The following is a 13,022-nucleotide window of genomic DNA, read 5'->3' as shown; positions in this document are numbered from 1 at the left end:
ACATCAGCTACCTCCCTAAGCATCCATACCACAAGATCTGGGAAGGCCTGAGGCACCTGAGGATGGCTCTGCCGAGGTGGTGTCCTCTCCCAGGACATGTGGACAGCAGCTCCCCCAGCAAATCCATGCTCACAGGGAAGTAAAACCAGAAAGTGGAGTCTCATTCAGAGCCATCCTTCTCTGCTCCCTTCTACTCGCTGGCAGAGGCCTGGAGCCTGTGCTGCCTGAGCAGCTCTGGGGGCTCTGGGCAGAGGATGCCCACCAGCACAGCCAACCCGATGTTGAGAGCAGCAGCACTGTGAAGCCCTGCTGGCTGCTGCAGGATGATTTCATTAGCGGCACAGCCTGATTTCATTAGCAGGGTGATTGGATTAGCGTCGGATGAGTGTCTGTAAAGAGAGCAGCCAGCCAGCCACCTCTGCCTTCCCGGGCACACCAACGGGGTGGGACCTGCCCAAGGTTTGGGTGTTGCCCAGCCTCGTGCAGGGAATGTGCTGCAGATCACACAAGATGCTGGGAGGGCCTTTCCTTCTTCCCTCCTGTGCCCCTGCCCACTACGTGGAGACACAAATGCTTGGCAGGCTCCTGGACCCACAAGAGAGAATTATTTCCCTCACGATGGTGACCTTAGGAGAGCCAGGGACAGGAGATGAAGCCAGAGCTGCCCCAGGTACTGGAGGGGTGCAGCTGTCTGGGATGCCAGGCCACAGAATCCCACTCGACTGTGGCCCAGGCCCAGTGTCAGGGCCTTTCCTGCACTCTCAGGAGAGGCTTTATACTTCAACACAGCGAACCAGCAGCTTAACTGGTGTGAGATGAGAATCTGGAAGAGGTCTCAACCCTCTCAGACTGCATAAGAGCAAGGTCAACCCTACCATGGGAGGTAGGTGTGAGAGGAGGCAGCAGACATGCCACAATACCAGGACCTGATGTTCAAACCCTTGTGTCCACCAGGGCGAGCACTGCCCCACCACTGGGTGTAAGGTTTTGTTTTCCATAACCCATGGGAAGGCAGCCATGAGAGGGGCCCCATCCCTCTGGCAGATTCTCCTTCCAGCCTGCCTGGCTGAGGGAGAGGGGCTGCACTGCTTGTGCCAGATGCTGGCTGCCCTGTGGCTGAGAGGACAGGTGCCTGATGCCTTGCTGCTGTCCTGCTTGGGACAACATTCCTGAACTCCCCCTGGCTCTCCAGTCTCCCTTTGTAATGCTGCAAAAATGTTGCTGAAATGCTGAGGCTACAGACTGTGAACTGTATCGTGACTGTGACTGTATCATGATAAATCATGACTGTGAACCTGGGTTCATTTTCTATAAGCAAAGTTTGACTGGCTAGAGCAATTCTCCAGAGCTTGGGGCAGAGCCATGTCTGCAGGACAGCAGCTGCTACAGGCAGTGGTACAGGAGTCCTCCTCCTGTAAATGAAGAAATTACTTAAAGGCAGGTACTCAGGCTTCTTAAACAAATATTTCCTAACTTCTTTTCAGTGAGGAATAAAAGAACATATGAGTCCCCAAAGCAATGGATGAAAAAAACAAATGAAAGCCTATTTTGGAAATGCCAAGGGCATTGTTGTTGGCTACTGGCAGAACTGTGATGGGACACTGCCTGGCTTTGCCATTCCCAGCCACACCTCAGGCAGTCAGAGCTTGTTTGAGTCCTGCCATGACCCCTCAGCATTTTGCTGAGCATGGGAACCCTACACAATCACAGGTGCTTGTTTCCACCATCCCTCAAAGCACAGGTGTGTGTGTTTGTGTGTGTACGTCCAAAAAGAAAAACAAGTTTGCAAGAGGATGAAATACCTTTTTAATGTCTCAATGGCTATCAGTGAAAAAAACTAAAAAATATCTAGCTCATAATGATGTTAGGCAATTTATGGACATTTATTATTGTTGCAAATTACACATGCCTGGTTATACTAGGAAGCTTTTTTTAAAGTTGCAAACAACTGCGTGAGGTAAAATAGCCATCATGCCAGAATCCAGCACACCTTCTGTATACAGATGTGTATGGAAACTCCTTGTGAATGTCTTGTGTTCTGAGTGTTTGGCCTTTTGATTCATCGTGGCAGTGCCCACTGCTTTTTGAAACATAACTTGCATTTTCAACAATTTCTAATAATAAGTGGTGTTCCTCAGAGGTTGGTATTGGGACTGTATAGCTGTATACCAGTATATACTGGTATAGTGCTGTTTAACATCTTCGTCGGCATCGTGGACAGTGGGATTGAGTGCGTTTGCCAATAACACTAAATTGTGTGGTGTGGTCAACACACTGGAGGGAAGGGATGCCATGCAGTGGGCCTTGGCAGGCTTGAGAGGTGGTCTTGGGTGAATATCATGAAGTTCAGCAAGGACAAGTGCCAAAGTCCTGTACCTGGGTCAGGGCAATCCCAAGCACAAATACAGGCTAAACAGAGAATGGATTGAGAGCAGCCCTGAGGAGAAGGTCTTGGTGGATGAGAAGCTAAAACATGACTAAAGAATGTGTGTTTGCAGCCCAGAAAACTAAACTGTTGTCTGGGCTGCATCCAAAGCAGTGTGGCCAGCAGGGTGAGGGAGGGGATTCTCCCCTTCTACTCTGCTCTCATGAAATCCTACCAGGAATACTGTATCCAGCTCTGGAGACCCCATTATAAGAAGGGTGTGGACCTGTTGGACCAAAATTGGTGCAGGGTTATAAAGATGTCAGAGGATGGGAGCACCTCTCCTGTAAAGACTGATTGAAAGAGTTAGAACTGTTCAGCCTGGAGAAGAGAAGGCTCTGGGAAGACCTTACAGCAGCCTTCCAGTAGAGAGACTCTAGGGAGAGCCTACAACAGAGATGGAGAGGTACTTTATACAAGGGCATGTAAGGACAGGTCAAGGGGGACTGGCTTTAAGCAGAAGGAGGGTAGGTTTAAATTGGATGTTAGGAAGAAATTTTTTATTGCAAGCATGGTGAGGCACAGGCTGTGCAGAGAGGCTGTGAGTGTCCCATCCCTGCAAGTGTTCAAGGGCCTTTGAGCAACCTGGTCTAATGGAAGGTGTCCCTGCCTGCAGCAAGGGCGTTGAACTAGATGATCTTTAAGGCCCTCTCCAACCCAGGCTGTTTTATGATTAAAATGGTTAAATGTAACCTTAAAAAGTGGCATAGAAGCTTATTATATGGGTTAGTTGTTTTATTTTTATACCTATAAATTTTAGTCTTTATGATGACCATTTATTCAAGGTCAAGTAGTTTTATGCAATGTTACTTAGAAGCCGTTGTGTGCCTTAGGACTGGTCTCTAAGACCAGGTTGAGGCTGTTTTGTTTATTTTTTGGAGATGTATTATGAATAGTTAAGGAGGTGTTTCTGTTTCTGCACTCTGTGTTAAAGACATTATAATTAAACGTAATGGCTACCAACTGTCACTAGAGGCTGCTCTTAATACACCTTGAAGAAATAAAAATAGGGAAAAATTCACTACAAATCCTCTATCTCCCATAAAGTTTTTTTTCTTTCTTAAACAAGAGGAAAAGAAGTTCATCACTATGATGCATCTTCATGATTATCCTATTTATTTCCATTGCTAAAAATTTGTTTAACCATAAAATCACTCTTGCTGTTGCATTCCTATGCAGGGACAAACCATATTTCCCAGACCGCCAATACTCATTGTTTTTCTTGTGAACACAGTAAATAGATCAAAATTTTTGTATTGCATTTTAAAAAATATTTGAGCAATAACTCCTAAAATTATAGTTGGAAATTTATGCTTTACTTTAACATATGTTTTTGGGATAATATATTTCCCATAGTAAAAACTTAATGATACTTCATAAGTATGTTTTCTGATGCTTGCTTTTTTTCCTGTCCCTAATCTTCCCCATCTGATTTGCCTTGGATAGATTGCATTAATCTCCTATGCAAGGAGTCCCGACTAAAGAATAAATATACCTTCAATATTTGGCAAAGAACTCTTAAATATTTTCTGCAGAACTCTAAGCCAAGAGTCTTTAAATAAAACACAAGCTGTGTGCGTGTCAGTAGGACACGGGCGTCAACTTGCTTTGGTAACTTAACTGCCTCTCTTTTTCCCATTGTTTCCATGTTCACCTCAGCAACCCAGAATGCACCCCAAACATGTATTTTTCCTTAGTAAACCCACCCATCCATTAGAGTGGAATGAGCAGTTTTGGCCAAATGAGTTGTTCTCCATTCATTCAAAATGCAAAGATGGCCAAACCTTTCTTGCTCTGCTCAGTTTTCTGCAAGCTGTGCTTCTGCAGCCATGAGTAGGGGATGTGAGGAGGGGTCTGTCTGGGGCGCAGTGCAGAAGATGCTGTATTGGTGAGTTAGTGTAGCACCTTGCTTGCCTGAATGTCATCCTTTGGCCTAGCTCTGCATTCTGACGACACTAGCGCCAGAGAAGATGTGCCTTTTGGTGTTGTAGCTGATTTCCCCCTCCTACGTTCTGATTTCAGCCATGGGTGACTTTCCCCTTGGTTGTGGTGTTTTGATTATAAATATGTGGCTCTGCAGCTGGCTGTTCTTTTTTGTAATACTTGGTGACTGACTCGATGTTCATTAAAACCAGCCCCAGCTTGCATCAGCCCTTTTCAAATTGCTCAATTGTGTGCTTCTGTTTTGTGGCTAAGGTGATACCTGAGGGGGTAGTTTGCTCCGGTTCACTTCCTAGTTTGTACTGGTTGTCTTTCATGCCTGGAGCTTGTCTTTCCTCTGTTGCAGTTGGGCCAGGGAGCTGAACAACTTGTTTGTGAAGCCAACATGTTATTTTGGGGTATTTAGGGGAGGAGCACATTTTTTTTTTGCTTCTTTCCTGAACTAGGGAGAAGGGGTGTGTAGGTATGCAGCTTGAAGGAAGCTTTGTTTTCTGCTGAAGAAATGGAAAGCTGAAGTCTTGTCTCACCTGACATAGAAATATTTCTTGCACAGGACTGAACATTTTGGTTTGGAGTCCTTGAAGTGGTAGGGTAAAATAAGGGCAGCATTTACAAGAGCACTGGAGAAGAGGAATGCCTCCTACATGCAGTGGTTTGAGATCCTGAGCGGGAAGTAGAAGACTTCATGAATTATTGTTTCTGCTGGAGAGAATTTTAAATCGCATGTCTGCCCTTTCAGGCTATTACTCAAATCACTGTACTAGGAAACAGTGCTCCTCTACATTTCTAATTACTTAGGGCCTACTGATATAGATCTGAGCTTATTAGCAGCCTCCGTTGGAGCTATCCATCTTTACTTAAAGTAATGATAAAAATACACTGTAATAAAATACTAATAAAAATATCTGGCAAGCTTGTGTTCTCAGATGCTCATGTGAAACAACAATCTAGGAAGTTACTAATTACTTTTGATTCTGGCTATTATTTAAGTGCCGTGGGAAAATTTGAAAGACCAGGCCCAACAGAGTCATCTGGATGACTTCATGTGCATTTCTTTGGAGGAGGTAGAACTGAGCTTTGATCTGTTTGCTTTCTTTGCAAATGCTCAGCCCAAGAAAAAAACAGGGATGATGACTTTTCATCAGAGTTTATGTAACTTCAGGTCTGTAGTGTTTTCTCCAGCTGAATTTGTTTAAGGAACCTGGGTGGGCCATAATTTCAGTTTGCTGAAAGTGACTATTTGCTAAAATAAATGAATTCAATCCATTTTTGGCTGCCCACCAGACACCTGGAAAATCTTCCTCTTAGGTTGCCACAGTAACACCTTTGGCTTATGAGAACTTGACCTGCAGCTTAACACCTTTTTTGGCATGAGATTGCTCAACTTTTTCTCTGGCTAATAGCTATGTTAGCAACCCTCCAGAGTGCATCCTGCAGTTTTTTGTTTCAGGATCCTTCTTCGAGAAAGGGCTGACTTTTGTCTAAGTTGCAGAGCTGCTACAGATATGAGCTCTGTAGCTCAGGGGTTTGCAGTTCTCGGTTGGACAGGTTTCTTTGCTGACTTGTAGCGTAGAAATGCATTTCACAGTAGGCAAAACAGAATGGGAGGCTCTGAAATAGCAAAACTTCATCACCCATGTCTGGATTTGCACTCCTCGGAAGAAGTCATATTGGAGACCAGTCCCTCATTCACTGCAAACAATTAAAGAAAATATTGGGGAGGATATTTAGAAGTCACTTGGCCATCTCATCCATCTCCAAAGGAAAATGAAACTTGATGGTTTAAAGTTGTGATGGGTGAAAGTTGTGTGGTGGATATAACATTTATAACTGCAACACCTATTTCAAATTAACTTTTGGTTTTTACTAAAATAATGACCATGTGCCTCCAGGCTTCCTTTTGAAGAGTTAGGCTCCAGTCTTCTCTCATGCCTGGAGATCTTCCTTTCCCTGGCTACCTGATTCTTGAGACCATCCGTGTACAGTAAATTCACGAATACAAGCCGCACTGAGTATAAGCCGCATCTCTGGGTGTTGGCAAATATTTCGGGTTTTGTCCATAAATAAGCCGCGCCTGAATATAAGCTGCTCTGTCGTTCGCAGCGAGGACCCGCATGCAACAAATTTGCCAAATACTAACAGAACCGCGGCATGGCAGGGGGTTTACTGGCTCAACTAAGGCTGTGCAGGCTCGGCCTGCTAGGGGCTGCTGACGAGGCCAGGTGGCCCAGCCCGGCGCTGCCACTCGGGGCTGGCCGCCGCCTCTGGGTTCGCTCGCCCCGGCCCTGCTCACGCCGCGGCGCTGACCGGGCACGGAGCACCCCCTGCTCCCGCCACGGTGGTGGAGGGCAGGGGCAGAGCACCCCGCCTCCTCCCCGAGCCGCGGCAATGGCGGCGCGCTCCCCCCTCGTCCTCCCCGGGCCGCGGCAATGACGGCGCGGCCCCCCACCGTCCTCCCCGGGCTGCGGCAATGGCGGCGCAGGGCCCCCATCGGCTCCCCGGGCCGCGGCAATGACGGCGCGCCCCCTCCCCGTCCTCCCCGGGCTGCGGCAATGACGGCGCGGCCCCCCCGTCTCTCCCCTGGGCTGTGGCAGAGGAGGGAAGAGAGCTCTCCCACCTCTCTCCCCGCCCCCCGTGCTGCCTGCAGGGAGCCAGGGCAACACAGTAACACTGTAACAATCACGGAATGCCGGCTTTTACTGGTAGGTGCTTGGCTCGGCGCCCTGGCTGGCACACCTGGGGTTGTAAATGTCAGAAAATTATTCACAGATTAGCCGCCCCCGACTATTAGCCGCACTTCCGGGTTTCCACCAAAATTTTTGTCAAATTGCTGCGGCTTGTATTCATGAAATTACTGTATATTGTTTCAGCATCATTAAGCCATCAGCAAGCAGATGCCAGCTTGGTAGCAGTCTCTGGATATCAATTTGTGAAGAAGAGTGGGTTGATATGGAAAGATTTTCTGCAAGTGATGGATTACTGAAACAATTAGCAAATGCTACTTACTAATGGTATTTTTTAGATTTTAGGTGTTGTTACAAGCACAACAGACATTCCTGCAGCAACAGAAGTTGTGTCATTTTCTTTCACACTATATTGTGGTCATATTTTTCAGGATTTGATTTGCTCTTCCCTCATGACTTTTTAGAATGTACACTGGGAAGCCAGAAACTCTCAGACTTACCTGAACCACATATATTTCAAATGCTTTACTAATACATTTGTAGGTTTTGTGTTTTTCTTTTTTTTTTTCCCTAAAGCACATCTTGGAAAAATTCAGGTATCTTGGCAGTCTTATGAACCACTGTAGTTCCTGTGAGCTAGAGAATAGTCTCATATACCTGTATCTTTCTGTACCAGTTTTCCACATACAGGTATATGTTCAATTGCTGTAGGTGTGGATGTGAAGTTGAAATACCTCCAGGACTATTGACTTCTAATGGAAAATGGATTCCATGTAAACACTTGGGAAAGCAAACTCAACCTGGTTTGATTAATTTTCATAACTGGATACATATAACTCAAGACAAAGTTTAAATCTGGCAGTATGGTATTGTTGTTGCTAGCAACAGGATAAGTTCCTGTCCTTCAGACCCTGTGTTTCTAGGCATTCCTGTGCCCAGCACAGGCTAGCTTTTTCCCTCTCGCCTTGAGTCCCAAAAGCTGCTGGAAGATGCCATCCCACAAAATGCCAAGAACTGGTACTGGTTATTGTGGGAAGACTGAAAGGGATACTTCCCAGTCATGTTCTATTTCAGCAGACATACCATATGTTTAAGGTGGGGATCCTTTTTTTTTTAATATCTGCATACTCATAGTGATCTCAACTGCTGATTTAGAAACTGACTCAGTTGGGAAGATGTAGATGCCTTGGTGTTCCCACTGGTGCTATTCATTTTTTTGCTCTGTGCAGTAATACAATGTCTTCAGTTGTTTCTTTACTGAATTATCAAGATAAAGCGTTTTCATGCTCTTATCAGGCTTACAGCCTCCTGGGGCTGAGGGGCTCAGGCTCTATAGGACGGACGCACAGTTGTAGCTGATATGAGATGGATTTGCAGAGCTGGTGTAAGGCAACACTGCAAAAGTTGTAAGTGGCCCCTCTATAACTCTACCACATTGCACTTCGATTACTCAAGATGTTTCTCTGCCTCACTGCCTGCAATAGCATTTGGTGTGGTACAATAGGAACAGCAGAATCTCAAAAAGCTGTGTGGATCTAAGGGGCCAGCTGGTTCTGCACCCCCTCACACAGCTTTATCAGTGGAAATTCCTTCCTCACTGATCGAATGACCGAGGGAAAATTATCTCTTTTTAAAACAGTTCACATTTCTTTGGAATCACTTTCAAATTGGCATGCTTAAGCGTATTACAGACCATTTATAAATGCACCAGTTTCTGACTGAAAGATTTAGCATGTTCCAGATTTGTTATCTGTCTCAGACAAACAGTCTGGAAGAGGCTCACGACATACAGTACACTCTCCATGAGCCATTTAAAGGTACCAAGAGCACTGCATAATCTAGAGAACATTATTTAAAATTGACAGAACCTTTACCCTATCATAAAAGCAGCTGCCTTCTGGGGCTCTTGGACTTTCTTCCATGTTCCTCTACCCACTTAAGATCAGTGTAGAAATCCAGCTAACCTTTCTGTAACATCAAAAGTATCCAAGCACTAGTCAGAACTCATTCTGGTCCAGTGTGGCTTGGGCACAAGAGCTGCAATTGGTTGCAACTTCAGAACTGAATGAGAATCACATGACAGGTGGTAATTGCTTGGTTCACTCTTTAAATCTTCTCTCCCCCATTCATTCAGGATCATGAGCTCAGTAGTTGTACAGGCTTGTCCTTGGCTTCTCTTTCTCTCTGAGTTTCAGTGATATGTTTCTGTTGTCTCTCTCTGACCTTTTTTGTTCTATAAATACAGTGATACACAATGCTACCAGTATGTGTCTTGTCTTAAACAGTGGTATTGTCTGTGTGATTTGGATGAAGGCTGCTTTCACTGCAGCTTTCCAGCATCGTAGAAAATCTTCATTACTTTCTATATTTTCCTTGATAAAAGCCTACTACTGTAGCTGAAAAAGTTGGCCACCCTGGTCTCACTTGATTGTAGTAGGGGCTATGTGTAATGAGGGATAAAATATCTTAAAGTAACTTCTTAATCTTGTACCTTTCCCATAATAGTCATACTTCTCATTCTACAACAACTTGTGGCAGAAATGTATGAATAATAAATCAGTTTTTTTTGCCAAAATTTCATTAAATTGTCTCTGTAAGGGAAAACGACTGAGCTGTGTGCTTGGATATCTTCCTATTGGTTTTGCAATGTTGCACATCATGGCCAGCTGAAATTAAAACCCTTCGATCAAAACATACTGTACACAGAAAAATTTTCAGAGAAGGTTGTACTGTAGATAGTCAATGTGATACAAAGTGGTGATGGCATTACTGTGTGATGCTACCAAACCTGTTTGTGACCTTGAAACTAAAAGAGTTTTTGTTTGGCTTCCACTCCTTCAGTTCATAAAAGTGTAAAATAGTGAAGGTGAGTTGTCATATGTTGTACTGAGCTAGCAGCTGCCCAAGGACAATCTGCTCCCTGTCTGCTGCTGGTAGTTTTGGGTATGGGCAGTGGTTTCACTTTCACTGTTCTCTGTATATGAATCTGAGTAACAAGAAAAACGGGAAGGAATTGCCTGGCCCTTTGCCACCTCCTCACCTTGAAGAGCAACTGGTGTCTCTAGCGAGCTGTAACCACTGTTAGTCAAAATTCTGCCATGTTTTCTTTGCAAGAGGCAAATGACTGAAATTTTCCTTTGACAGGCCTTGTGTTTTAACCCCAGCTGGCATCTCAGCCTCACACAGCCACTCACACACTCCTCGGTGGAATGGGGGAGAGAATTGAGCATATGAAAACAAGAAAACTCATGGATTGAGATAAAGATAGTTTAATAATTAAAGCAAAAGCAGTGGATGCAAATAAAGCAAAACAAGGAATTCCTTCACCACTTCCCATGAGCTGGCAGATGTTCAACCATCCCTATGAAAGCAGAACTCCATCACACATAATGGTTACTTGGGAACACAAACACCACCACTCTGAATGTCCCTCCCTTCCTTCTTCTCCCCTCCATCTCTGTATACTGAGCATGATGCACTATGGTATGGAATATCCCAGGAGTGAGATGGGATCAGCTGTCTCAGCTCTGTCCCCTCCCAGTTTACGCACACCCAGTCTCCTTGTTGGTGGGGTGGTGTGAGAGGCAGAAAAGGCCCTGAACTGTAAGCTCTGCTCAGCAGTAATGAAAACATCCCTGTTTTAGCAATACTGCTTCCAGTACAAATGGAAAACATAGCTCACACCAGCTACTGTGAATAAAATTAACTCTATCCCAGCCAAAATTGACACAACAGGGCAATTAACTTTGTCACCAGATTTGTCTGGGCTTGTCACAGCTGTTTGGGTGTCTAGAGAGAGGCCCAAAACAGTACCAGCCCTGAATAAAGTGTGGAAGTGGGGTAAAGTGTTTCTATCTGGGACCATATAAGTTGTCCTGGAGTCCTCTGTGTTGTACCGAGGCCCAGAGGCAAGCATGTAGCCTGTACTGAAATTTCCTTACAGTCATCTCCTCTTCCATTTGAACAGCATTGCAGGATGAAGGTAAAAGAAGTGCTTTTCTAGGCTTGTGTCCTCTGATCCAGCTGCAGAGTTTCCTGACAGCTGTGCATGAAATCTCCCAGTGCTACCTACTATGAGATGCTCTGTGATCCTGCTCCCAGGACATCTGGACAGACATTGGCTCTAGCTGGTTATGGTCTCTGCTCAAGAGACCAGGAAGAAGGCAAGGAGGTGCTCACATTTGCTGCTTGACTGGTGCCAGGACACAGCACATGGAAATCTGGGAACTCCAAAGCCCCCCAGCTTCCAGCTTGGGAGAGACAGGCAGAGTAGCCCTGATGCTTTCTCTAGCATCACAAGAGCAGAGGGACTTGGGACTGAGAATTCTTTCTTTGCTGTCAGTATTCCTGCAACAGACTCAATTGCAGCAGTGGGAGTAATCTGATCCCTCTGGGTGCATTTGCTATTTTTTCTGTATTTTCTCAGAGGAGTTAATAGATTTCTCTCCCCCTCAGAAGTCACTGAAGCTATTATGTACAGTACAGCTGAGCTATGAAACAGCTGTTTTTCTAAAACCCAGGAAGTTTAATCACTTCATTAGAAAGAGACTGAGATTTCATGTAGATTTTTAAATTCTATTTTTCTATAAGAAAATAAACAGTAAGTAAACCATGTCTTGTCTGCAGTGTTGGCTGCTGCAAGATCTCTTTTTAATTTTTTAAAGATTTAGAAATAAGACAGAAGTGACCAAGACAACCCCTACCCTAAGCTATAGAATCCCAACTAATAACATTGAAAAATAAGTTGATAATAGTGATCCCTTCTGTACTGGTAGTTAAACTTCAAAAATCAATTGAGAGGAAAGCTTAACAAGCAAACTTAAATCCTAGTTGAAGAATTCTAACAGCTATAAATATAGGGGATGATTTTCAGACAATGTCAGAACTACTGTTTTAGTTCCCTTTCTTTCAGGAGAAAGCTCTTATGAGGCGCACTGTGAAAGGAATCCCTGAGTGTACTAGATATACCTCTGTGCGAAACAAGAAGTAGCTTTGCAGAATGGTGTGCGTAAGGGTTGAGACCAGAGTGATCAGTAAGGACTCCAGTTCTGCCATCACTTCTGCTTTGAGTGACTTTAGTCCTTTGTCCTGTTTTGTTCAGGCAAATTCAGCTCTCAACATATAAAGCTATTCCTACTAAGCAGCAATACAAACATTGCTCTGGCAGTGGTCTCCTGAGTGTTTGTAGAAAAAAATATTAGGTCTTAGTCCTCTAAGGTACCTAGCTGAGAAATCCACACTGCTAAACATCTTTGAAGATATGAGTGCCTGATCTTTTTCGCAAAGACTTTGAAGCCTTACTGTGCCTTCAGCCATGCTTGTATTTCCTCCTTGTTTTCTTTTAGCCATTCAATGTTGCTCCTCACTTGCTCCAGTGACTGACTCCTGGGCATTTCTCCTGCCCCAGCGTTAGGATATTTTTCAAAGAAATTTTCCATCTGGAAAAGAGAAAAAGAATTGGTGTGGAGTAAACAATGCTGCTATTGGGCAAGCGGCTTTTTACAAAGGCACGGTCAGGATAATTCTGACTGGGAGAGATCCATAAGCTCATGCTACTAGTACTGAATTAGTTTTACAGTTAACTCCTGCTGCTTTAAGCATTTAGAGGACAAAAAATCAAGTTTCTTGCCACAAGATTGTTAAATATATAGACTTAAACCCAAAAGAATTGATGTCACCATACCTGCCAAAGCTGGAGCTCAGTGTTGAAGGTTTGAGTAATAGTTACTATTCGACCAAGGGTTCTGTCATTTATAGTGAATCTAGAAAAACAATTTAAGAAATTATGTTTGATGCAAAACTATAATTATCTGAGCTTAAACTTCTAATTTTTTTACAATAGAGACACTCAAATTTCAGCATTTTTTGAAATAGTTAAAAAATAGCACCCCTATGTAATACCTGAGCTGTTCTTATAAATTCTTACTAATGGAGGGATGTCTTAGGGTGGAATCTTTTTTTCAAAGTAATTA

General features: G+C 44.2%; 1 protein-coding gene across 1 annotated transcript in view; it reads right to left on the bottom strand.

The window, feature by feature from the left end:
• The window catches only part of LOC116996429 (glutamyl aminopeptidase), a 69,388-nt gene that overhangs the window by 18,383 nt on the left and 37,983 nt on the right, over positions 1-13,022 (bottom strand). The window contains exons 19-20 of the mRNA XM_033060033.1: positions 12,734-12,812; positions 12,352-12,488 (exon numbers count right to left, since the gene is read on the bottom strand). Of these exons, the coding sequence (XP_032915924.1) occupies positions 12,352-12,488; positions 12,734-12,812 (216 nt within the window). The remainder of the gene's footprint in view (positions 1-12,351; positions 12,489-12,733; positions 12,813-13,022) is intronic.

Source organism: Catharus ustulatus, chromosome 5 (genome assembly GCF_009819885.2).
Source record: "Catharus ustulatus isolate bCatUst1 chromosome 5, bCatUst1.pri.v2, whole genome shotgun sequence".
Lineage (NCBI taxonomy): Eukaryota > Metazoa > Chordata > Aves > Passeriformes > Turdidae > Catharus > Catharus ustulatus.
The sequence above is the reverse complement of the archived record's forward strand: the minus strand, read 5'-3'. Positions and strand labels throughout refer to the sequence as shown.